The sequence below is a fragment of the Sander vitreus genome, chromosome 5, assembly GCF_031162955.1.
Source record: "Sander vitreus isolate 19-12246 chromosome 5, sanVit1, whole genome shotgun sequence".
Classification (NCBI taxonomy): domain Eukaryota; kingdom Metazoa; phylum Chordata; class Actinopteri; order Perciformes; family Percidae; genus Sander; species Sander vitreus.
Window position 1 is genome coordinate 34,456,392 of NC_135859.1, and position 24,410 is coordinate 34,480,801.

The 24,410-nt window shown below is 41.5% G+C and overlaps 1 protein-coding gene across 1 annotated transcript; it reads right to left on the minus strand.

Moving 5' to 3' along the window:
* Positions 1-8,987: 8,987 nt before the first annotated feature.
* Positions 8,988-24,199, minus strand: slc25a37 (solute carrier family 25 member 37). The gene is made up of 4 exons (XM_078251624.1): positions 23,656-24,199; positions 14,900-15,128; positions 13,750-13,806; positions 8,988-12,760 (listed from the first exon to the last, which is right to left on the minus strand). Exons 1-4 carry the CDS (start codon positions 23,851-23,853, stop codon positions 12,237-12,239), a joined length of 1,008 nt encoding a protein of 335 aa, XP_078107750.1. The 5' UTR covers positions 23,854-24,199; the 3' UTR covers positions 8,988-12,236.
* Between the last annotated feature and the right edge of the window lie 211 nt (positions 24,200-24,410).

Sequence of the window (24,410 nt, forward strand, 5' to 3'; positions counted from 1 at the left end):
TAATTTCCACCTGTAGTCCCTGGGCATGATTGGAAAAGAAACAAATAGTATATAGACGCAAATAGCAAGTAAACTAAACTGTACTTTAACATATACCCTAAAATATAAAGTGTCTTTTTTTTTAAAGATAATTTTTTGGGGCTTTTCCCTTTATTTGATACTGACAGCGGACAGACAGGAAAGGTGATGGGGGATGACACGCAGCAAAGGGCTGTAGGTCGGATTTGAACCCTGGCCGCTGCAAAGGACTCAGCCTACATGGGGTGCACGCTCCTACTGGGTGAGCTAGAGGTCACCCCAGTATATGTCTTTTTAAAAGTTTTTTGGTGCTTTCGTCACTAGGTTTTTTTAAAGCTTGATTTAGACGCACGTTTTCAACGTTCGCTTTTGATGCTCAACGCCCTCTTTCGATGCTTTTGATGCTCGCTTTCGACGTTTAAAAAAGTAAATACATGCAGGAATACCCTGATTACTAAAGGAGTTATCTAGGTCAGTTAACCGGGGGAGGGAAACTCCGTTTTCCGCCGGGGTAAGGCCCTGACACACCAACCCGACGGCTGACCGTCGTCAGAAAAGGCAGTCGGACTGATCAGTCGGCTCCCGTCGGTCCAAAAAGTGCCTCGGAACACACCGAAGCAACGCCGACTTGAGCGTACGTTCTGTGCGTGCGCGAGACGTAATACAAAAAATGAAAACCGGAAATGACGAACGCGGCTTCTCCAGCTGACCAATAATGGCGGCTTGTTCGAAATACAATATCGTATTTTACAAAGATAGTTCACTGAAACGTGTTTCTGAAAACATTTTAAGCGAGAAATAGGCCGTGCAGTTGCTGAATCTGTCTTCATTTCAGATCAACAAAGGTCAGTTTAAAAGATTTTCGTCAGATTTTGAGAGGCGCTCATCCCGCTCGTCATTTCCGGGTTAGCGCTCCACCAATCAGATTGGTCACTGAGTCCGACTGCCCGCCCTCTGACCCAGCAAGTCAGGTCGGCCAAAATGAAGGCCGACGGCTCCTCCGACGGACGACGGCACGGAACACACCAAACAGACTCGAGTCACCGACCTCGCCAGACTGTCCGACTGCCGATTATCGGCTCGGTGTGTCAGCGCCTTAATGTGTCGACTGAAATATTTTCCCTCTGTCGCTCCGAAACGGAGGTAAAAATATCACACTGTCTCTGAAGTCTACCATTAGCTAGTAAATGTTAATATATTGTTCGTTTTAAAATCGTTTTAAAAATATCGGTTTAGGAATCGGAATCGTAAAAATCCAAACCATACCCAACCCTACATAACAGGGTCAAATATTTCCTATTTGTTTTTGATAACATAATTGATAAAACCATGCCAACAAATATTTTAATAGCTTAGTATTCTATGCACTACAAAGGTATATTAATGTATAAAGGCTTTAGGCCGCGCTACACATTATTGTAGGCCAAGTTTAATATGCAACTTAATTTCATACAATGTATGTAGTAGGGGGTCCCTGTTCCGTCTCTCTCTGTTGACTTAAAAAACGTTAAGGAACCCTGCTTTAAGAGATTTCTATCGTTTCCTTAAATGGAAAAGAAGAGTTATATTTATATAAAAGCTGAACAATGTGACCTAAGAGACCTGTGAGTTTTCTGTAGCTCCATGCAGGTTGGTTTTCTGACTCAGTACAGCGCTGATAAGATGCCATGCAGGATTTAGGGCTTTAAGTATTTAAGGAGGGTAAGTTTGTTGTAACATAACCAAAGTGCGAGCAGAGGACTGATGGGATTGATAGAGGGAGAGTTGTAACCTGTCTGACTTTGTGAAGACGCTGCCCTCAGGGGGATTTGTCTTATACCCAAATGCAACAGAACAGTTATTTATCTTTCATCCGTTTGTCTCCACATTCTCCTCAACTCTTTCAGTCTTTCTGTGGAGTTTTCAAACCACACGACGATATCAGTCGTTTGTTCCTGCCCTCTAATATGACCCACGGGAGCGTTTCATAAATTAGCAGCAATTGGCTGGCAGAAATATGACCTTATGTCTAAACCAGAAAACATCGGTAACGGTCGCTTTTTACGGTCGTTAATGTTGTGACACAGTCACAGTTTGGTTATGTTGACGCACAAAAACTACAACCAAACTTGTGGTTTGGGTTCAAATCAGACGTTGCGTCACTTCTTGAAGGTTACGCACGTGACGCAGAACGTGTTTAAGGCTTAATGCTTTGGCTACATTGAACGCGCATTATATGCGGACCGTTAGCGGAGCGTATGTGCAGCGGAATGTATGTTTTAACCAGCTACACCTGCTGCGCACACGCGGCGTAGGATCGTGTGATACGCAGGCCAGACGGAGAGCTTTTGCTTTAGTTGTTTCTTCCGTTTTTTGGAGCCGGCACAGCGCCGTGAAACGTCAATCTACTGAAAGTCCTGTGATTACCTTTCTTCCTGCTTTGCTCCCGTCATAACTACCACGGCCGCTAAAGGGTGCAGCCGCTAGAAGGGTAAATATAAGTCGTAATTGCTGCTTGAACAAACGACGCCTGGGAGCGTTTTCCAGGAAAGGACAGTTTCACTTTTCCTTAACTCAACTGTTGGTTGTTTTAGGGACTTTACCTCAAAATCAGACCGTCTAGATCTGGTCACTCTAACGTCTATTTTACGTACATTGTTGGATTGGAATTTCCTTCGCTTATCGTTCGAGTGGTTTCAGTAGATATCTGGTAGCACAATTTGGGGTGGTAGTAGCTCAGTCCGTAGGGAGTTGGGTTGGGAACCGGAGAGGTGTCAGTTCACCTCCTGGGCACTGCCAAGGTGCCCTTGAGCAAGGCAACACCCCCCCCCAACTGCTCAAGGCGCTTGTCCAGCAGTCGCAGCCCACTCACTACATCTACATCTCTCCATTTGTGCATAACACACACACACACACACACACACACACACACACACACACGTGTGTAAAAGGACCTGAGCATGTGTGTGTGTATTTCAGGCCTGTGTGTAGTGTGTAATAATATAAATAGTAAATTGTAATTTCCCCACTGGGGATTAATTAAAAGAAATATATAAAAAACTAAGTAAGTATAAGGAAGTAAAGCTGCAAAGATTAATCGATTAGTTGTCAACTATTAAATGAATCGGCAAATATTCTGATAATTGATTAATCGGTTTAAGTCATTAGTTGTGAAAAAAAAGTCAAAACGTCTCTGCTGTCAGCTCGTTAAATGTGAATATGTTCTAGTTTCTTCTCTCCTCTGTGACAGGAAACTGAATATGAGTTGTGGACAGAACGAGACATCTGAGGACGTCATCTTGGGCTTTTTGGGAAACACTGATCCACATTTTTCACCATTTTCTGACATTTTAGAGACCGAACAACTAATCCAGTAATCCAGAAAATAATCAACAGATTAATCGATCATAAACGCTATTTGCAACCGTAATCTCGAGATTGATGTGAGCAGAAAGTTGAACATATTATTGGATATCTCCAAATGTAAACGCTAAAAAGAAACAATCCAATGTAGATCTTGAATCTTAACGATTTCCTCAAACTAAAGTGATTTCTTATAAACAGCACCGTTTGTTCGAGGCCCTTGGAGTAAACAGGTAATTAGACATGAAGAGGGCAGATAGCATCTGTTTTGACGGCGTTCTGAAATCTGACAGTATCTCTGAGCGTCTCTCAGTGTCTCAGGCCGTACACAAACACGCTCATCAGATAAAGGAGCTTGTTGAAGGGTGAAGCCGAAGGTTAGGAGGACAACTATTATTTTTGCACTTGGCTTTTGTAATACCTGCACTTCCGCTGACCCAAAGCGACACGGTACATTGATTCACAAATACAGAAGCCTTAAAAACAACATCCTCTTGTCTGGATGCCTCAGATGGCTTAAGGAGTGGCTCTAAATCTGTCTCTGCCTCTGCCTCTCTGGATTAACTGGATTTAAAGCAAGTGAAGGAAGAAAAGCAGTGAGGAGGAGTGTATAAAAAGCATTACTGCCTTAGCTCCTCTATAGAGAAGTCCCTCCCCTTCAGGTGGACACCATGGGACCTTATTCTGGGGGGGAAAATGGATAGGTCAAAAAGCTCAGGGCTTTCAAACAGGGGAGACAATCAGACAGTTCATGTCAAATCATGTGAGAGTTGTGTCTACCAGACGACCATCTCACATCTAAAGACACTCATAATGTCATAATGTCACTGAGTTTTTAGTCAAAGACTAGAAGATTTTACTACCAAGACTTCGAACCTGTTGATTTTGTTGGAACGTCAAGACAGGAAAAAGACACTAAAGTTTTAGTGTGTTACTTTTTGATATTAATGAACGTCCGTTACATTCAAGCCATCGCCAAATGAGTTGCTACAAAGCTAATTAAGACTATCAGCTCCACACAACTCTCTTTGTATTTCTCAGTATGACTATGTTCAGAAGATTGTGGCGTCTGGAGACTTTCCCGCGCAGAAACTCGAGTGAAGATAATGACCTCTTCTGAAGAGTCCGTCATGTTTTTTTAATCCTCCGTGTCCTCCTTGGCTACTAGCAGCTGCGTGGAGGAGGAGGGGCGGGGGTGCTTGATCAATGCTTGCATCATGTGGACCCCCCATTAGAAATCCTCATGGGGGAGACAGAAACTACGCACTATAGCTTTAACTGTCTTTGCCGCATGACGGTCACCTTCTCTCGGCAGGCCCGTAATCAGGATTTAAACAATACCGAGGTCCAATTTTTTATTTTTTTTATTTTTAAGACATTAGGAGAGCAACTATTGTATATAAGTATCTTCAAATGTGAGACTAGTTGACACTATACCCAAAAACAAACGCGTAGACCAAAGATAATCCACTTCACCGCCCACTCAGTCACCCACCGTGACAAGCAATGACGGACGGTGATGATGATCAGACAGAGGAACAAGTCATATCTTGGCGTTTACAAGTTTATTTTAGGCAGTTAAATCACCTTTTTTTAGTGGGTGGGGAGAGGGGGAGGGGGAGGGGGTGTCCTCAATACCATTGATGAATGGTAGATACGGCCATGTTTGTCGGCTAAACTCAACTACAACGGCTGTTGAAACGACCGTCACTCACGGTGCTCTGTACCTGGCTCACAGTCACCTTGTGGCGGCTAAATGTAACTGTAAAGAACGCTAAACTTAACTGTCACGTGATGGCCGGTCACGTGACAGTTAAGCCAGCCAGCGGTTGCGTACAATACCACACAAACCCGGTTTGAATTGAGCCATGAATTACACATATGATGTTCGTCAGTTTAAAAGATAATTTTGCAATTGAAGAAAGTCTCAGTTTGTCGTAGGTTTGTCGTAGTACCACTGAGTTTTGTGTGAAACCGCTCAGTGAACTACATCTCTCGTCTCACACAATACGTCACCTTACTTGATGCTCGGCTTACTAGCTAGCTAGCTTAGCTCTGTTCCATAACACAGGTAACTTTATCTGACCAGATGGGTTGTTCCCATCGTCTTTTTTATCAGCCAAGAAGCGAAGAAGAGCGAAGAAGATGCTCATGTGAGTAACTTTACGTCCCCGTACCAAACAATCAGACATTGTAGCTTCAGCAAAACGTCACCCATGCTACTTTGAAGTGTGTAGTCTTTCTAATTACATATTTTCACAGACTTATACTTCCACAGTTTTATGACAAACAGACTTTCTTCAGTTGCAAAAATATCTTTTAAATCGACGACCATCATATGTCTAATTCATGGCTCAATTCAAACGGGATCATGTCATTTGTAATTATTTGTCTCTCCCTGTTCACTACCGTACACGGTTACGTGTCAGTTCAACTTCTCATCTCCAGTCCTATCTGTATTTGTGAGAAGCAGCGCTGTCCTGAGTTGAAAGCTAGCCTACTTTACAGCTTTATTATCAATTTAATAGTGTGTGTTCGTGCCGCTGTCCATTTCCTAACGTTCTGAAATGCACTTTTTTTTAAGGGCGTGCGCCGTGACCACCCACGGAGGAAAACATAAATCGGCGCCTATGCTGTCAGTAGTCTGCAGGTTTTCACATCACCTTTTGGTATCGCCTCAGCTCGCTTGGAACCTCGACGGAGGTGATACTAAAAAAAAGTCCCTGTTGGCAGGTACCAGGGACTTTTTATCATAATGGAAAACCAAAAAAGTCGAGTTGAGTCGAGTCAAGCAGGTACCTTGTGATGGAAAAACGCGCCTCTCTATTCTTGGATGATAGATTTTGTACATGGCTACATAAAGATTTTCTGGGATATGGGAAGCAGGTAAATGCCAAAAGACACACAGCGTTAAGAAGAAGTTTATCTTCTTTGTCTATACATTTAGGGATCTGATTGTGAGAGGCAGTGTGGTCGTGGAGCCGTCATCATGCTCTTCAAGGTGGCCAATGAGGCTTTGAAAAACAAGCAGATCTTCATAACAGATGAGGAGGAGAAGCAAACCCGACCACAAAGACAGCCTTTGTCAGTACTCCAATATGCCGTGACTGTCTGACAAATTTGTTGGGAGTTGATAAGGAGGTTTAAAACAGCCCTGATCTTTTCACATGGGAACACTAGTAAACTTCCTCGGAGAGTGTAACTGGATCCCTCATGTTTCAAGCTACCAGTAGAGCAGCTGCCTTTTTTCTCCCATCAGCTGCTTGTCCGATGGTTAACGTTGATTGTGCGGCTGCAAGCGGCATGCAACAGGAAGAAAAAGACACGCATACAGAGAGAGAAGAGTCATTTTCCACTGTTGTTATCTGCGGGATAAAGATGTAAAGTAGTGGGACAGTTTACTTCAGATTAAAGTGATTAGAGAACAGTATGACAAGGACGGAGGAGCGTTCATTGTGCGCTTCAGATAAACAACTTGCTCACAGAGAAGGGCGAAAACTAAACACACCAGAGACAACAACGTTACAGCACAAGTGTACGTGTCCTGAGGCATGTTGTTTGAAATAAAGCTCTGCACTGTCTGCATCTCAATAGTCTCTCATTGCCAGCTCTATCTCCATGGTGCTGTGGAGTAAGGTCTGCCGGGTCTGGCTACACCACTGATGCATTCTGGGATAGGAGGGGAAAAAAACACTCTGGGTTGGTCGCATTTCTTTAAACCAAACACAATCGTCTTGAGTGGCGGTAAGATCCGGACGCAAAATATAAGGCTCGTTCGAGATGAGACAGGTCTGCCCAGAATCGTTCACCGCCCAATGCATGCCGGTTAGATTTGTGTCCGACTTGATCCCGACTCGCTCTGACGTCATGATACGTGGGCAACGATGACCTCACGAGATCAAGGCGGCCGCAGGTTTGAGACGCAGGCAGCGCAGCTGCTTTTCACCAGCTGCAAGACCCAGGCGGACCCAGGGCATGCTGGGAAACGCCGGCCTCTCAGCTGATCTGACAGCTGATTGGTTCAGAATCGACTCAACATGATGATGTTTTATATAAACTCTCTTTTATTTTGAATTGGAGGGATTTTAACTGCTATTTGTCTGATTTAAAGGCTTATTCTGTACAAACTACATGTTGTGTGGCTGATAGTTACGTTACGAAGTCAGAGAGACTAAATCTGTTCAGATTACGGATCATCTACAGTGTAAATCAGCAACAGATCACATGTAGAGCATTGTGACAGCTACTCTGTCATAATTAAAACAACTGGAGACTGTGTAGGAGCTGATATATGGGTCTGATTAAACATTTTATTAAATCAGAATCGGACCACAGTGTTTCTGTGACTTCCTGTTCAGCCTGAAGGCTGCAGGAAACAGCTGTAAACTGTCCGACTTGACCACAGATTTTTGTCACCGCCCCCGGCTGCTGCCGCCTGCTCTCGTCCACTTTACAGGCGAGGCGCAGCTCATCTCCAACAAACCTTGAGTCTCAGGGAGGAAGTTGTTTTGGTGAAACATTTGCACCCCGCAAAAGAAAACGCCACATACGATATTAAGGCTGTCCTCCCCCAAAAACGCTCCGAAGGGTCGTTCATTCAATAAACAATATACAATATTTATTTCTTTTTCAATATTTTCAATTAACCATAACTCAAAAACATTGACCTTCTGAAACTTTACTGATTGACATTTACTTGCTGCGAAATAGTCCCTGGAAGAATATGTATTTTCTTCAATATTTGGAGCAACTTGTAGTTTTTAATTACAGTTAAATTAAAGTACTGATTAAACCCACTCAAATGTCATTGTAAATGGGGGTGCCCCTCAATGATCTCTCGAGTATAAATAATGTTTGAATTAATGAGTAAACATGGGTATTGTGTGACCACTATGATTGGACATGTTGCCCCCCCGTATTATGACATTTCAGTTTCATCTCTGCCTGTGGGGATTGGGATTGGCATGTGCGTGTGCGTGTGTGTGTGTGTGTGTGTGTGTGTGTGTGTGTGAAGATGTTTTACAGTCACTGGTGAAGACGGAGACTAACTTTATGATACTATACCGCCCTCTACTGGAGGATACTCACTGTGTGTGTGTGTGTGTGTGTGTGTGTGTGTGTGTGTGTGTGTGTGTGTAAAGACAACCTTTGGGATACTATACCGCCCTCTACTGGAGAATACTCACTGTGTGTGTGTGTGTGTGTGTGTGTGTGTATACTATACCACCCTCTACTGGAGAATACTCACTGCGCGTGTGTGTGTGTGTGTGTGTGTGTGTGTGTGTGTGTGTGTGTGTGTGTGTGTGTGTGTGTGTGTATACTATACCACCCTCTACTGGAGAATACTCACTGTGTGTCTGTGTGTGTGTGTGTGTGTGTACTATATCACCCTCTACTGGAGCTGTATAACTCCTGCAGGATACTAACTTTAAAGCCTCATACAGGCGTTTTTTCCAGCTGATTTGACATCTCTCAGGTTGAAGGTGTGCCAGAGCTTAGATGGGAATTTATTAGGTCACAAATTTGTTCTACCAATATGTCACATCTGACATAAGAGTATCAAAACAAATCCTGATTTAGTTCAGTTTAGATTTAGAGACAAAACACACAATAACACACACACAGCATTCCTCACTAGCATTTTATTTCAGCTCCAGTGTTACAAACTGTAGCAGCATTATCACAATCATTTCATATTTGCATCATCATCATCATACTTTCAAGCATTCCCATTATGGACATGACAACAAACTCTCATATTTAAATCACTTGTGCGTAATCAGCATTACACTTTTATTTACATTATGGAAATCAGCTGTTATGTCTCCTTTAAAATGTGAGCATTTATTAGAAACATGACACGTTAAAAGTACTTAGACACAGTTTGGGAATTATGATTCGACACCTCGAAGACATTATGGGGGGGAGAAGCAGTGCTGACTGCAGGAATAATGCAATTAATGTACACTAATTAATGTACGCTAATTAATGTACGCTAATTCATGTACGCTAATTAGTGTCACTTTTATATTCAAGCTGAGAAAACATCTTATTCATGTGAGATCCATATCACATGGGCAGTTATATTAACCCTTGTGTTGTCTTCCCGTCGTCCATTATCTGGATGTTTGTCACTTTTCCTGATGTTTTTTTGTCAGTTTTTCTGCGCTTTTTTTGGCTTTGTTGTTTTTTTCCAACTTTTTTGTCACTTTTTTCAATGTTCTTTTATCATTGTTTTTGCAAATGCTATAAAATTGAATAAAACACCCAAATTCAATGAAAGTAGTGGACTGATCATTTATTTTACGTTATTTTTTCTTGACTCTTTGGTTGAAAGAATCCCAGATTTCTGATATAGAAACATTCTGGATCAAAACAACAAGACAACAGGAGGGTTAAATATATCAGTCAATCAAAAGTAGGTCACCGTGTTATTTTACCAAACATGTTGAAAAAAAAAAAAACTAGGGCTGGGTACCCAATCTCTGGGTGGAAACTACAGGGCGGGACAGTTCATAGAAGCCAGAAAAATGGCATCATAATTACAAGTGAAAAGAAAGATGCATAGAATACGACGACGCATGTCTTTGGTATGTTAAAAATGACCCTACTGTACAAGCACAATGAATCTATGGCTCAAGGGTTTGTGAGACAACTGGAATCTGGAAGGAACGAAGAAGAACAAAATAAATAAACTCCATAATTAAAAACAAATAAATCTGGCGGCTGCTTGCTGGATTGCATCAATATATGAAGGAATGTCTTCTTGACTACCGAATGGAAAACAGCCGAGAGGTTGGAGAGAGCAGTAAGCACACAGGAAATGTGAAACTACAACAGGATGAGTGGAAATAAAAAGAAATAACGTGGACTGTTTACCAGCTGATTTGCTTCTACTGGTCCCACGGTCACAGAGTGCCCTCAGTTTCAAAATAAAAGTCTTGGTGCTACATTTCAGATCACAGAAAGTCTGCACTTTAAGTTTCGCTCAATGATATACTCTGAAAATGTTTTGTATGTATGTATGTATGTATGTATATATATATATATATATATATATAAACATTTTGATTAAGGATCAATATGTAGAGAAGGTTGAGAAAATGGCCTCCGTCCGTCTTATTTGAGCCACCTTTTGGACCTGCATAATATCGTTTCTCAGAAATAGTGACTCTCAAAATACTGTATATATTCATGTTTTTGAATACATATAAACAGAAGCTGCCTTTCTTTCTGTAACATGTAACAGGGCAGATTATTTAAAACGAGCCCATTATTGTGCGTGATTCAGAAGCATTGTTTGCTTTAACAAGGCCGATAACTGAACCATTACGGTTTCGTCACCTTGTTACTGAGAGAGAAAGAAGCTCTCGCAATTTGCACTTAAAGCAAAATAATAAAAAAAAAAAAAAGCTAACATAAAAATAGACTTTCTGCAGACTGGCATTTGACAATTTGACGCAGAGATAAAACTTGAAACAGCAGATTTGTTTGAAGTTCAGATTTGATATGATGTAAAGAGCAACTATAACCTCCAATTTCCACCAACTGCGGAACTGCCGCGGAGTCATTGGCGGACACCGGAGAGCTCCGCAGCATTTCAGCACACGGCAGATTGTGCGGGACAGGAAGTCGAGCACAGAAACAAAATAAAACACCCGGTTAATTTTCAAAATAAAATACACCGTGCTCACGGCCAATCATATTTCCCTGCACTACACCGTGAAAACGTCATAATGGGCGAAAAGAGGCCTGAAACAAACTGTTGTTGGTTTTGTGGTTCTGTTTATAGAAACTACATCCTGTTATATCGCGCGATCATACGTGAATTCGTGAACTCGTGGGTCCTCGTGACTTCAGCGGTCAGTCATGGCCGCAGCCGTTCCGCAACAAATACGGACCTGGTTGGGTATTGAAGGACGGCGGAGCATAGAGCCGACACGCAGCGGAGCCGATCCGCACCTCGTTCCGCAGTTGGTGGAAATCCGCCGTAAGATTTGTATCTTCAGCAGGAAATGTGCTAGAATGAACGAAACATGGAAATAAGGATTGTCACAATTCTTCTATATATCACAGACTTGAAGAAAGGAAGATCTCGCATTCGGCTCTTGCTGAAGCCTCAACGTTTACTGAAGAAATGAACGTTTTGGCCCACATTTGAAATACTCTCGATGAAGAGGGGGCGGAAACGTTAGTTTCTTCAATAAATGGTGGTGCTGTAGCAAGAGCAGAGTGCTGGATCGTTCTTATTTACACAAACCAGAGGGCAAAAGAGAGGAGAGAAGAAAAGCTAAAGCAGCATTAAATATTTATGAGGCACTTGGAAAGCGCAAGTGTTGCATTCGTCACGGAGTAAAGAGGAATGGGTTGTAATATAACAGGTTTTTCATAAATACACAATGAAATAAAAACAAACAGCACTGTGTTTCTTCCACATCCGTAAAAATACAAGCTCTGAAAGCTAACAAAATAAATAAAAAAAGTTCCAATATTTAGAACGATAAGCGTCATTCAAGACAACTTCATTATACTCTCTCCACACGTAGAAAAGAGAGTTGGGTTTGTGGAGCGGAGGAGGAAGGAGAGGACAACTCTTCTATGTTTATCTGTCCTTTTAAAGATGAGTCATCTCTGTTGCATATCCTGGTTGTGCAACGTTACTTACCTTGATTACATACACACACACACACACACACATTTAGGTAAGTGAACAATAAGGAGAGGCATTCCCTGCCACACCTTTACAAAGACGACTTCCCTGTGAGACAATAACTGATGTTATTTCCTCAAACAGAGACACAGCGTCAGGTTCAAGTCTTCCTCCGTCAGTTCCAGTCAAGGCGTAGTTTGTTTTTTCCCCCAAACACACTTTCCATTTACACCCGTCTCGCCTCCTGTTCCAGCCGCTGCTTTGTCAGGAAGTACTTGAAGAACTCGTACACCGACCAGGCGATGGCCGTGGAGGGCATCTGGTATATAACGCGGGCTTGGGCCCCTTTGAAGAAAGCCGCCAAACCGCCGAGCCGGTACACGGTCCTGAAGGCGTTAGCCATTCCTGACAAGTGTCCGCTGATGTTCACCGAGTTGAGCGCCATGTTCTCTTGCGTGTTGAGCAGAGTTTTACAGACGTCGAGCGGCGTGGTTATTGCCGCGGAAATGGCTCCGGCCGCTGCCCCCGACACGATGTGGCTGCTGGGGTAGTAATGTCTGTGCGGGTTGAGCTGCTCCTGCATCAGCTCGTAGGTGATAAAGTGAACGGCCTGGAAGGGGATGTTCATGGTCAGCTGTGTGCTGTAGCTGCGGTAGAAGGCTCCGATTCCCTCGGTGCGCGTTACCGTTTTAAGGCAGTCCCAAAGCCCTCGATATGGCGAGTTGTACATTTGCATCCTCTGCTTCACCACTGAGCCATGGAAGGACACAAGTAGCCGTGTTAGCATGTTTCACCACATACATGTCATATTTGTTCGATCCAATTTTATACTTTGCACTTAAAGCGTAGGCCTAACTCTCGCCAAAATGCAACCATGGGTGTTTTTGTGAAAGTACCCGAGTCAAACTTTGGTTTAAAAGCATAATTAGCATCTTCAGTCAAACGGCCTTTTGAATGGGAGTGCTAGGACCACTACTATGATAGCATCAAAATCACTATTTTTTCCGATCTTAAAAGTGGCGCTTCTGTCCTAATTATGCTTTTAAACCAAAGTTTGACTCGGGGACTTTCACTACTAGGTTGCATTTTGGAGTGCTGTCAGTAGCAAGAAAAATGAAAACAATCGGTGCTGCCTACACCGTGTTATCCCCCTGCTACAGTTAGCACCCAACAGGCTTTAAACGTGTTCTTAGCCTCTAAACATGTTTGAAATGTCATTACAAGTGCCTACCCATGTGCAGTGATTCCTTCTGAGGGAACACAGCAAATTGGACTGCAGTAGATGTGACAGAAATGCATAAAAGTTGTGTTAATCCATACCTCGTTTATTTTGCCTTTCTGTCACACCTACTGCAGTCACGGCTAAAAGCATGTTTAAAACGTGCCCTGTTTCAGCCTGTTGGGTGCTAACGCTAGCAGGAGGATAACACGGTGTAGGCAGCACCGATTGTTTTCGTTTTTCTCGCTACTGACAGCACTCCAAATTTCCGAACAACAGAGCTACGTGTTGGAATCGACCGTAATTCTCCTTTAAGGTCAAAGATGAGAAGTTAACAATGGGAGCTGTACGGTACAGAGGAATACAGTCTACGAAGCATCAGGTACACAGAGAATACTTGTTAGCAGGATTTATTGTTGGCTGTTTTCCTTTGAAGGGATTTGTTGACAATAGTGAAATCATAGAATATAGTGAACTTTATTCTTTAAAAAAGGGCACAATGAAATCTTTTTTTTCTTACCTTCAGCCGGGTTCATGATTGCATCGTGGAGAACCGTAGCAACGCTACCTGCTAAACCTGTTAAAACAAACACATAGTTTCAGGTCTGAACTTGTTAAAACAAACAATATCTTTTCAGGTCTGAAAAAATTGCATAAAGTGTTTTTTTAATCACATTCATTCGTTTCAGATGAGCTTTTATTTTAGTAGAGGTTAGGGTAAATGTTTATCAGGATATGGCAAAAAAAATGACTCATCCTAACTACACTCCTCCGGGACTTTAATCTTAGCCTAGAGGTAAAAAAAGCTGTTGACGATCAAGTGATTCGTGTTGGGACGTGGAAATCCTAGACTGTTAAAAATAATGTACTTAGCTTCCAGGTCTGAAAAGGGATCCAATGCTGAAGCTCCTTAAAGCTGCATTCTATTTAATTTCCATTTAAGGAGTTAGCTGGGAACTTAAAGGTGCTCTAAGCAAAGTCACACGTTTTTTTAGGCTACAACATTTTTTGTAACATACAGCAAACATCTCCTCACTATCCGCAAGCTGCTTGTCCCCTGAACACGCTATAAAAAACAATGCGGTCTCTGTAGACAGCCCAGGCTCCACAAATGGCAACAATAACAAACTGGCCAACCTGCACCACCAAACATAACAAACAGTGTTCCAGCCAATAACCGACAAGAAGGATTTTGGGGTGGGGTGGGGTGGGGGGGGTTTAGTGCGTGGAAGGGAGGGGGAGGGGACGGGATGAGGAGGAGGGAGGGGCGAGCTAGCCTCGTTTTGTTTTAAAAATACTATCAATACAACATCTCTTAGAGCACCTTTAAGGTAAGTCTGCAGATTCACCACCAGCTCTGTGTAGGCTACTACACATACGGACATGGAAACTTTCCCTCTTTAGCGTTTAGCTTAGCAACCATAAACAACACTGGCTTAGACGCGTCCCCAGCTCCACCCTCTCGTAAGGTTTCAAACAACCAAGATGGCGACATTCGAGGCTTCAAAAGTCCACAATCCAACGGGTGACGTCACGGCTGAGACGTACGCCTGAACAATTCCACATTTTACAAACAAATTAAAGTTTAAATGAATCCCAGGATACATTTTTTGTTTTTATATATATATATATATATTTTTTTTTTTTTACAGTGTATGGGATTTACGTACCATTGGCTAAATTGCTGTTGCCTCCACTATGCATGGCGTCACTCAGTGAGCGTTTGACCCGTTCGTAGCAGGCGAAGTAGAGCGCGTGTGCGGGTCCCGCTCCCATCATGGTGATGTTGAGGCCCCTCAGGGGTCTGAGGAGGCCCTCCGTCTGCATGATCCTTTTCAGAGCCTGATACACACCCTTGTACTGTGCATTTGGGTCTGGCTGCAGGCTCTGCATCCTGGTCTGGAAAAAATGAAGACAGATAGTTAAACCATTGTTTATCATTTGCTGAAGTACTAAACCTGGGGCTGTGCATGACTGTGACTCTGAGTCAGGTCTTCAACTACTGTAACGGTTATTTTCATTGTTGATTATTTTCTGGATTAATGGATTAGTTGTTTGGTCTCTTAAATGTCAGAAAATGGTGAAAAATGTGGATCAGTGTTTCCCAAAAAGCCCAAGACGACGTCCTCAAACGTCTTGTTTTGTCCCCAACTCAAAGATATTCAGTTTACTGTCACAGAGGAGAGAAGACACTAGAAAACACTCACATTTAACAAGCTGACATCAGAGAATTTTTCATAAAAAATAACTTGAACCGATTAATCTATTATCAAAATAGTTGCCGATTATTTAATAGTTGACAGCTAATCGATTCATCTTTGCAGCTCTTGTGCAAATAATGTGTCCAACATTCACATCTAGCTTTCACAGACCAACAAACAAGTCATGTTAGATTTTTTTAACATAAACACAATATTTCCCAATATAACAGTAGCTTCATTATAGCCGTTTAAGCTTTACTATAACTTAACAATATGTTCTTTCTATAAACTTTGAGTATTAGGCATTTGGTTACTGAAGACAAACCTATTTTAGATTTTAAGTGCATGAGATGTCATCAGGCATTTAGAAAGTTATCACAAAAAAAAAAAGAGCACAGTCCAAGGATGCAGTTTGAACTGTCTGCGGGTTGCTTTGTACCCAGCTTAATATATCCTTCACATTATCTCTAGAGACTCTGTCCGTTGACCTGAATATAAAGAAAACACACTTTTGTCTCTGCCTTCAACAGAACAATGTGATCTGTAGTGCATTAAATGTAATCATGCAAACTTAAACTGTGCTACCAAGTTCTGTGTGCCCCAAGATCCCAAATCTGTATCAAGCGGATATGTAATTGATATTTTATTGTTAAGCCGGAGGAAGGAAACCCATGGGAACACGCTGGGGAAGATAGACTCGGCCTGTCTCCTGAGCCAGCGCCACATCTCTTTGCAAATAAAAACATGCTTTGTGGTGTCCAGATAACTTGGCATGGTTGAGTAAACAAAGAGCTGCCACACAAGAGACGCACATCGCCGCTGCCAAGCACTTACAGAACAGAACAATGTGACGCCCACAGAAATAAAATAGATAGAAAGGCCATTTCCATTCAAATCAACGTAGCAGAATGGTCAAAGCAGCAGCCATTTTTATATAAAGTAGGGGTGGGTGATATATCGACTCAATATCGTTATCGCGATATCACGTTGCACAATATTATATTGAAAGTGTCGTGATAAGTATGCAATATTTAGTTTATTTTGTGGAGCGCTGCGTCCCGTCCGTTGGCTGTGTGGCTTAGTTGTGTTTGATTTAGAGCTTGAAACGCTGTAATGATCATGTTTCATTGGCCAGTTACCGTGCCACTTGCACGTTAGTACACGAGTCCACTACGTGACAAACCCTATGGAGTGCACCACCGTAACCGAGAGTAACCGTGTAAATGAAGAAATAGAGACAACAAAACGGAACGAATCAGAGAAGCGAAAGAAAAGTTGTGTCCCGTTTGTTTATTTATTTTATACTGTCAGTTGAAATAAACCTTGTGGTACCGTATAAACTTCCGATAAGCCGATCATTTTTTAGAGCCCGTGGACACTCTGAATGTCCAATGTCTATTTGAACATGTGACGATGTGATAGGATCCTGTAGCTAGCGTTTTATCCGTGATTTATTTGCAAATAAACATTTCAAACATTTTCAAATGTGAAACAGGTAATAATAGCACCAAATTAAACATGAGCAAAGTCTGCATGAAGACGTTATCAATGTCACCGTCCAACGACGGTTACAAAACCATTTTAGCATACTAAAAAAAGGAAACACCTCCACCATCTACAGTACACATCTTCAGCAGTCCCGCCTCTGTGGCGGTTTACTAATCAACCCTTCGGCAGACACACAACCTTTACTGCGCCGGGCGGACTCAAAATGTGCACAACAGCGATAAGATCCCCTCCTTCCATTATCACGGGCTACTCCCCCGAGTCCTGCTTTACTGCCAGGTTGAAACATACAAGTTGATTGGTACGACTACCCAAGGGCCTAACTTTGGGTTCAACATTGTGGGGGTTGAGATCTCCAACTATCTAGGGAGGTCCCGGGACATGTCTGCATGTATTTAAAAAAAAAGAGACAAAAAAAAAAATAGAATAGTTGAAAAAAAGAACTCGAAAAAGGAGACAAAACCCCCGAAAGAAATTGCCAAAAAAACTTTTAAAAAAGGCAGCAAGTGCCTCGAAAAAATTGTCAAAAAAAAGGCACCATAAAAGTACGTTTTTTTCCAGAAAATCCTTGAAAAGGAACAAAAGAACTTCGGAAAAAGTCCAGTTTTTTACGTCTATGTGACTACCCACTAAACCAAGTTAAAAACTAGAGTTGTTTCCGATACCATTAACGCAAATGCCTCCGATACCGGCTAAAATGGTGGTACCGGCTAAAATGGTGGTACCGGCGATTACGTGAGTCTATGCACCGATCGATACTACGATCGAACTAGCCCCAATACGCAGCCGCCCTACTCTACTGTTTACTGTTCATTGCAACTGTCAGGAATATAAAAAAAAAGGATCAAATAGGAAACCGTGCTTAATTCTTACATCAGTTTAGATTCACTGAAATGCCAAAACCGGTTCTTTGTAACCTCGAGACACGCACGGATCAAACTGAAGGAGCGCCCACAGCTAGAAGGTTCTTGTGAAACCTTGGAAACCTCAAGAGGAAATGGCAGCAGTGGTTTGTGTAATAAAAGACGGTTCATTTAGAAAGACTATGACTCTGAAACAAAGAGCATATAATGTCTTTTTTTTTTTCCCGTGCAGTTTGTTAATGAAGTTTGCCTGTTCCACGTCAGGATTACTGTGAGGGCAGCGTGCTGAATAATCAAAACAAAAAGTACATTGTTCGAAAACAATAGCTGAGCAGAAGAGGAGGATTGTAGGGGCAAAGTTCTTATTTTAAAACCAACAGTTGGTGATTTGCTTTTGCAGACACCGGCCAATTTTTAACAAAGCTCAAAGCTAACCAATCATTTAATTCAGTCACTGAACATGAACTTTAACAACAGGCTTTAACTTCCAGATGGCTCATTAACGAACTAATTGATTTGATTTTTGAACAGCGGTCATATAAAGTAACAGGGATGTAACGATGCATCGAGAACCGGTTAAAAACAAAAGAATGTGAATGTGTAACGATTACAACCGGTTGAGATAGAAACATATCTCTTTAAATAAATTAGGGCTGTCAATTGATTAAAAAATGTAATCTAATTAATTACATACTCTGTGATTAATTAATCACATACATAAGTAACGGTGCCTGAACCGATACTTTTTAAGAAAGGAAAAAAAGAAAAGGAAAAAAAAAAGGTACTAAACAACAGTTGGTGACATTAAAGAACGGCTTGTTTATTGCTAAGGCCATATGGTCAAAATTAAATGTTTAATAATAATGTATAACAATAACAATAACTAATTTCACTAGTAAATTGCTGTTGAACGACAAAAACAACAACCAGATAGGAAAAGGACATTTACAATAACTTCAAATGCACCACGAGGCTGTAGTTTACCAGTTTCATTGAACGCACCGTCTGTGTTGTTTCTCCGACGGCAGCTGCAGATTGTTACATCCCGGTGTTGAATCCTCTACAGTAAAACACAGTCACACTTTACACCGTTTAGCGTTAGCTGTCAGCATTTTAACCGTGTTTAATCCAGCTACTAGCTAGCGGTAGGCTAACGTTAGCTGCTGTTGAGTATAGTGTTAACTAGTGTCACATGCAGCGGGGTTTGTGTTTCCTGTAACGTCTGTTTCAGAGCATCAGAGAGAAGAGCAGACATATCAGTGGCACCAGATTTTCGTCTGTATGCAAACGTCAATATGGAATGGATTAATCTGCGTTACTTTTTTTAACGTGTTATTTTTTCTCAGATTAATTAATCGAAGTTAACGCGTTATTTTGACGTTAAAAGAACACGTAGTGACGTCTGAAGTCAAACAAGTGGAACGTAAAGTAGCTCACGCTCCCGGATGTTTAAAAACTGCACTGCGATTCATTTTTTTAATATCTCAACCGGTTGTAATCTTTACACGTTCATATAGATTTTTAACCGATGCACGATGCATCGTTCCAAACGTCCTATAGCGTAATGTACTTTAGGTTAAATACCTCTTAGGTTAAGAGGTATTTTTCTATTTATTTAATTATTTTGGATGTGGGATTTGTTTTAGATGTCTAAAAACATCTGTTGTTTTGCACAGTTTATAGATATAAAAGGTAGGGGTGTGCAAAAAAAAAAAGCCTAAAAGCTAAAAAGCTTGAGCCTAAAAATCGATATTGAATCGTGACATTTTCTGAATCGTGCACCCCTAATAAAAGGAATATTTTTCAGTCATTTGTCTGCAGCTCATTGTGTAAAAATATCGTGACTATCGTGTTCTTAAAATCGTGAATCGAGCGTATCGTTAACATAACGTGATTAACCTTTGTGTTGTCTTCCCGTCGACCGTGCACCTTTGCTTTTCTGTGTAAAAATATCAGAATCAGAAATACTTTAATAATCCCAGGGGGAAATTATTTTTGCTACAACTCCAGATATACAAACAACATATATTATCCATACTTTAACATATATATTAAAAACAAATATACAGTAATAATATATAAAAGATCAAATGTACAGTGTTAATGTGCAAATAGTGCAATAAAAAAAGAGAAATGATTGTCTCTGTTTGAGAGATTACAGAGAGGGGTGTTCGACTCTAACTCAGACTAGAGATGAGCTGATACCGATACCAGTATCGGTATCTCCTCCGATACTGCCTAAAACGCTGGTATTGGTATCGGGAAGTACTAGAGTTTATGCACCGATCCGATACCACGTAATAAAGCCCTAAAGAAAATCGCCGTTAAAGTAGTTTATGTTATTTTTCCGTTATGACTGACTGTCAAACTGCAGAATAAAAGAAAGCGTGGGGATACAGGGATAGTAGTATACAGCTGTTATACATCATATCATCTATACAGGGATAGTAGTATACAGCTGTTATACATCATATCATCTATACAGGGATAGTAGTATACAGCTGTTATACATCATATCATCTATACAGGGATAGTAGTATACAGCTGTTATACATCATATCATCTATACAGGGATAGTAGTATACAGCTGTTATACATCATATCATCTATACAGGGATAGTAGTATACAGCTGTTATACATTATATCATCTATACAGGGATAGTAGTATACAGCTGTTATACATTATATCATCCATACAGAGATAGTAGTACACAGCTGTTAAAACATAATGAAATATATGACACACTGGTATCGGATCGGTACTCGGTATCGGCCGATGCGCAAGTTCAGGTATCAGAATCGGTATCGGGAAGCAAAAAATGGTATCGGACCATCTCTAGCTCAGACTTGGCCTCGGGTTTGACTCCAGAGAGACTTTAGAGCTGCAAATATGTATCGATGACTGAGGGCACTTGGACTCGGTGCAATTCGGTGTGTGAAGTTGGAACATTGTCTCCTCTGGTCTCAGAAAATAATGGACCAACACCAAATTTATATTTATAACTAGAGATGCACCGACAGACCGGCCGGTGACCGGAATTGGCCAGTTTTCACGTGCTCGGCCATGACCGGCGACCGGCAGGTCAGTCTGACATATGCCGATTTCATGCCGGTCAACGCTACAATTAACTGACAACAGAAGTTATACAGTTCTCAAGGACGCACGCACACACGGACGCGACAGCACGGTCTCTTTTTCCTTTCTCTCAACTTTTCCGCCGTGTGTCGCGCGTACCCGCTCGCGGTGTGAAGCGTGTGTCCGCGCTATTCTCGCACATGTAGAGAACCTCGTGAATTAACCTGCAACATGTCAGCTGTTTGGAGATTCTTCAGCGTGTGTGCAGAAGATAACAAGTTTGCAATATGCAACACCTGCAAGGAAAGAGTAGAGCGTGGAGGGACGACACCAAAAACCAAAATCACATTTTTTTAGTTGGATATTGGACGTGAAAAGAAGGAAATGGTTCTAACGTTGCTCTTTAGATGTGTGTGAGTTTCCCACACCAGGAGTGTGGGAAAATGGTGTGTGATCCATCATCTGTTCAAAACATGTTCTATTAAAGAAAAGATAGAAAATAAATATTTGTGTGTGCTGTAAAGAGGTTAGAAAAAAATGAAATCGGAATCGGCTAAAATCGGTATCGGCTGGCCTAACTCAAAGAAAATCGGAAATCAAAATCAGCCTAGAAAGTTGTAATCGGTGCATCTCTATTTATAATGTTTTGGGTTTTCTGGATCTGCTTTAAGTGTTTCTAATATTTTAGAAGGCGGCGAACAATGTGAGCAGCTGACACTGACAGCGTGTGAAGGAGAGCGAGAGATGATGATGATGTCACACAGACTGATGACGTCATACAGACTGATGAGGTCACACAGACGCCCAGCGATGTGTGCTCAGAACAGCTTATGGAATGGATCTGAAAGTAAGCGTCCCTTAAATCATATAGAAGTCTGTAAATTGTGTGCAGGGTTGAAATCGCAGGCTAGTAAATGCTCCGTTTTTGGTTTACTTGCTGCATTTGGGTCGGATCACGTTCTCACCTGAAGTGAACTGAACTCTAGTTCACCTGGAACTCGAACCAAGATGCCTGTTTTCAAGCGGACCAGAGTCGTCTGAGCTTTCACACCAGCCCAAACAAACCGGTCTATCCAAGCAAACGCTCCAGGATTTGTTTTAAATGGACCAAACGAGGCAGGTGTGAGAGCAACCCTAATTAGACCGACGCCAGCTATTTTGATAATCGTTTATCGAGTCTTTTTTTTAAATATATAAAAAAAAAAGTCAAAAATTCTCTGATGTCAGCTCGTTAAATGTGAACATGTTCTAGTGTCTTCTCTCCTCTGTGACAGTAAACTGAACATCTTTGAGTTGGGGACAAAACAAGACATCTGAGGACGTCATCTTGGGCTTTTTGGGAAACACTGATCCACATTTTTCACCATTTTCTGACCTTTTAGAGACTAAACAACTTATATACATAGCCATATTTTACTGCTCTTCATACTATTCATCCTGCACATACACTTATTCTTAATACTCTTATAATGTTACCACACTGCACATCTGTCTATATGGTTCATTCAGTATATCCATATTTATTCTGTTTTTATTATTATATATTCTGCTAATACACTGCATATATCTATAATATTCTTACTAATAGTATAATGTCACTGATACTACATTACACATATCTGTACATGTTGTTCATACATTGTTCATATTACATAGCCATATTTATTCTGCTCTTATAACACTGCAATATATTTCTTGTCCTGCATATGCACCACCTGTCTGTACTTGTATATCACATTGCACTTTTCTGCTTTTTTTGCACTTCTGGTTGGATGCAAACTGCATTTCGTTGTCTTTGTACTTGTACTTTACACAATGACAATAAAGTTGAATCTAATCCATCCATCCAGAAAATCATCATCATCAACAAATGAAAATAATCATTAAAGTGAGTTGCAGTTTAACTAGTTTAACAGACTCACCCAATTTCCAGGAGCAAAGGTGACAACTAACTGTCCAAAACCCAAAGACATTCAGTTTGCAATTATAAAAAAAAAAAACTCACAAATGAGAAGCTGTAATTAGCAAAAAGCCCAAGATGATGTCCTCAAATGTCTTGTTTTTCCCACAACCCAAAAATGTCAGTTTACTGTCACAGAGGAGAGAAGAAACTAGAAAATATTCACATCTAACAAGCTGTTTTTAAGCTTTACTGTTTTTATTTGATGCCTTTTTGTTGCTTTCTCTTTCTACTGTTTGTTGGTCTCATTTTTAACACGTTCACTCTTGTGAAACACTTTGTGACTTTGTCCTCTAAAAGGTGCCAACTTATATTAGATAAACTTATTATTATTATTATTTTTCTGGGTAACTCAAGTCGTTACACTGTATGAAAAAAAAAAAACCTGAGTTAACATGGAAACGTGGTTACCCAGCAACGAGTTAACTGATCTGATATAAAAAGAGAGAACTTCGCTGTAACCTTGCTGAGATGTGACTTTGGGTAAATTAAGGTGACACTGGACGTTCAGTAGCATTGTTAGCAAAGTTAGGTTACACCGAGAAGGAACTACGAGAAATAGTAAAACTGTTGCTCGGTTTAGCTCGGTTTTTATTCCGGTTTAATGCAACGTTACGCTAGCCTGCTCAACTAGTTTGTTCAGTCGAAGCAGCCCGGCTGTCGTGTTTTAATCAGCTATGCTAACTAAGGATGGGCAGTTGGGACATTCTATAGCTAACGGTCGTTAGCCTGCCGTTTGCACCGTTAGCAACGTTCTGTGGCTAATAAGTGAATGAACCGTTGTGTGATGTGTCGCTACGCAGCCTCTGTGTACATTACCTTGACAGAGTCCACGGGGTACATCACCGTGTGCTCCAGTATGCCAGCCACGGCTCCTGCTGTCATGTGGGTCGCCACTGAGACATGAGGTGGCAAGCTCTCGTAGTCGCCGCCGTCACTACCGAAAGGCTCATCGTCTTTGCTTTTGGTCTGCGACATCTCCAGTGTTGCCACCGCCGGGTCCGAGCTCAACTCCATGCGTGGAGAGCTCTTCCCCCCCCGTTGGTCTTCTGTACAAGGTAACACTCAGAGAGGTGTCTGCAGCATCGGCGGCATGGATAGCCACAACATCATCTCTACTTACTGGAGTTCCAGCGCCCCTGTGACGTCCACAGCTGGAGGCGTGGCTCGATAAATATGGACCAATCATTTCCAGGATACTCAACAACGGGGCGGGCTCTTGGTTTGAGGCGGCCAATGAAAAGTTTCCGGTGGTAGATTCCTTTGACACTTTACTGAGCTGCTGCTGTGCATGCCTACTTGTCTCTGTTTTTGAATGGGTTTGACAAAAGTTTAATCGCATAGTCCTGCTCGATTAGATAAGTAGGTTTGGTCTCCTTATCAGGCAGCATCTGTTTTTTTACTATTACTATAGGGAACTCGTAAAACTCTCCTTTCTCATAAGGACGGCTCCAACTTCCTTACTGGTTCCTCGAATATGGTTTACCAGTTGTTTGAGGAAATATTAAGACTGACAGGCAAATGGCCTTGGGAGGAAGTACACGTATTAAAACTACTCTATTACGTAGTTAAGT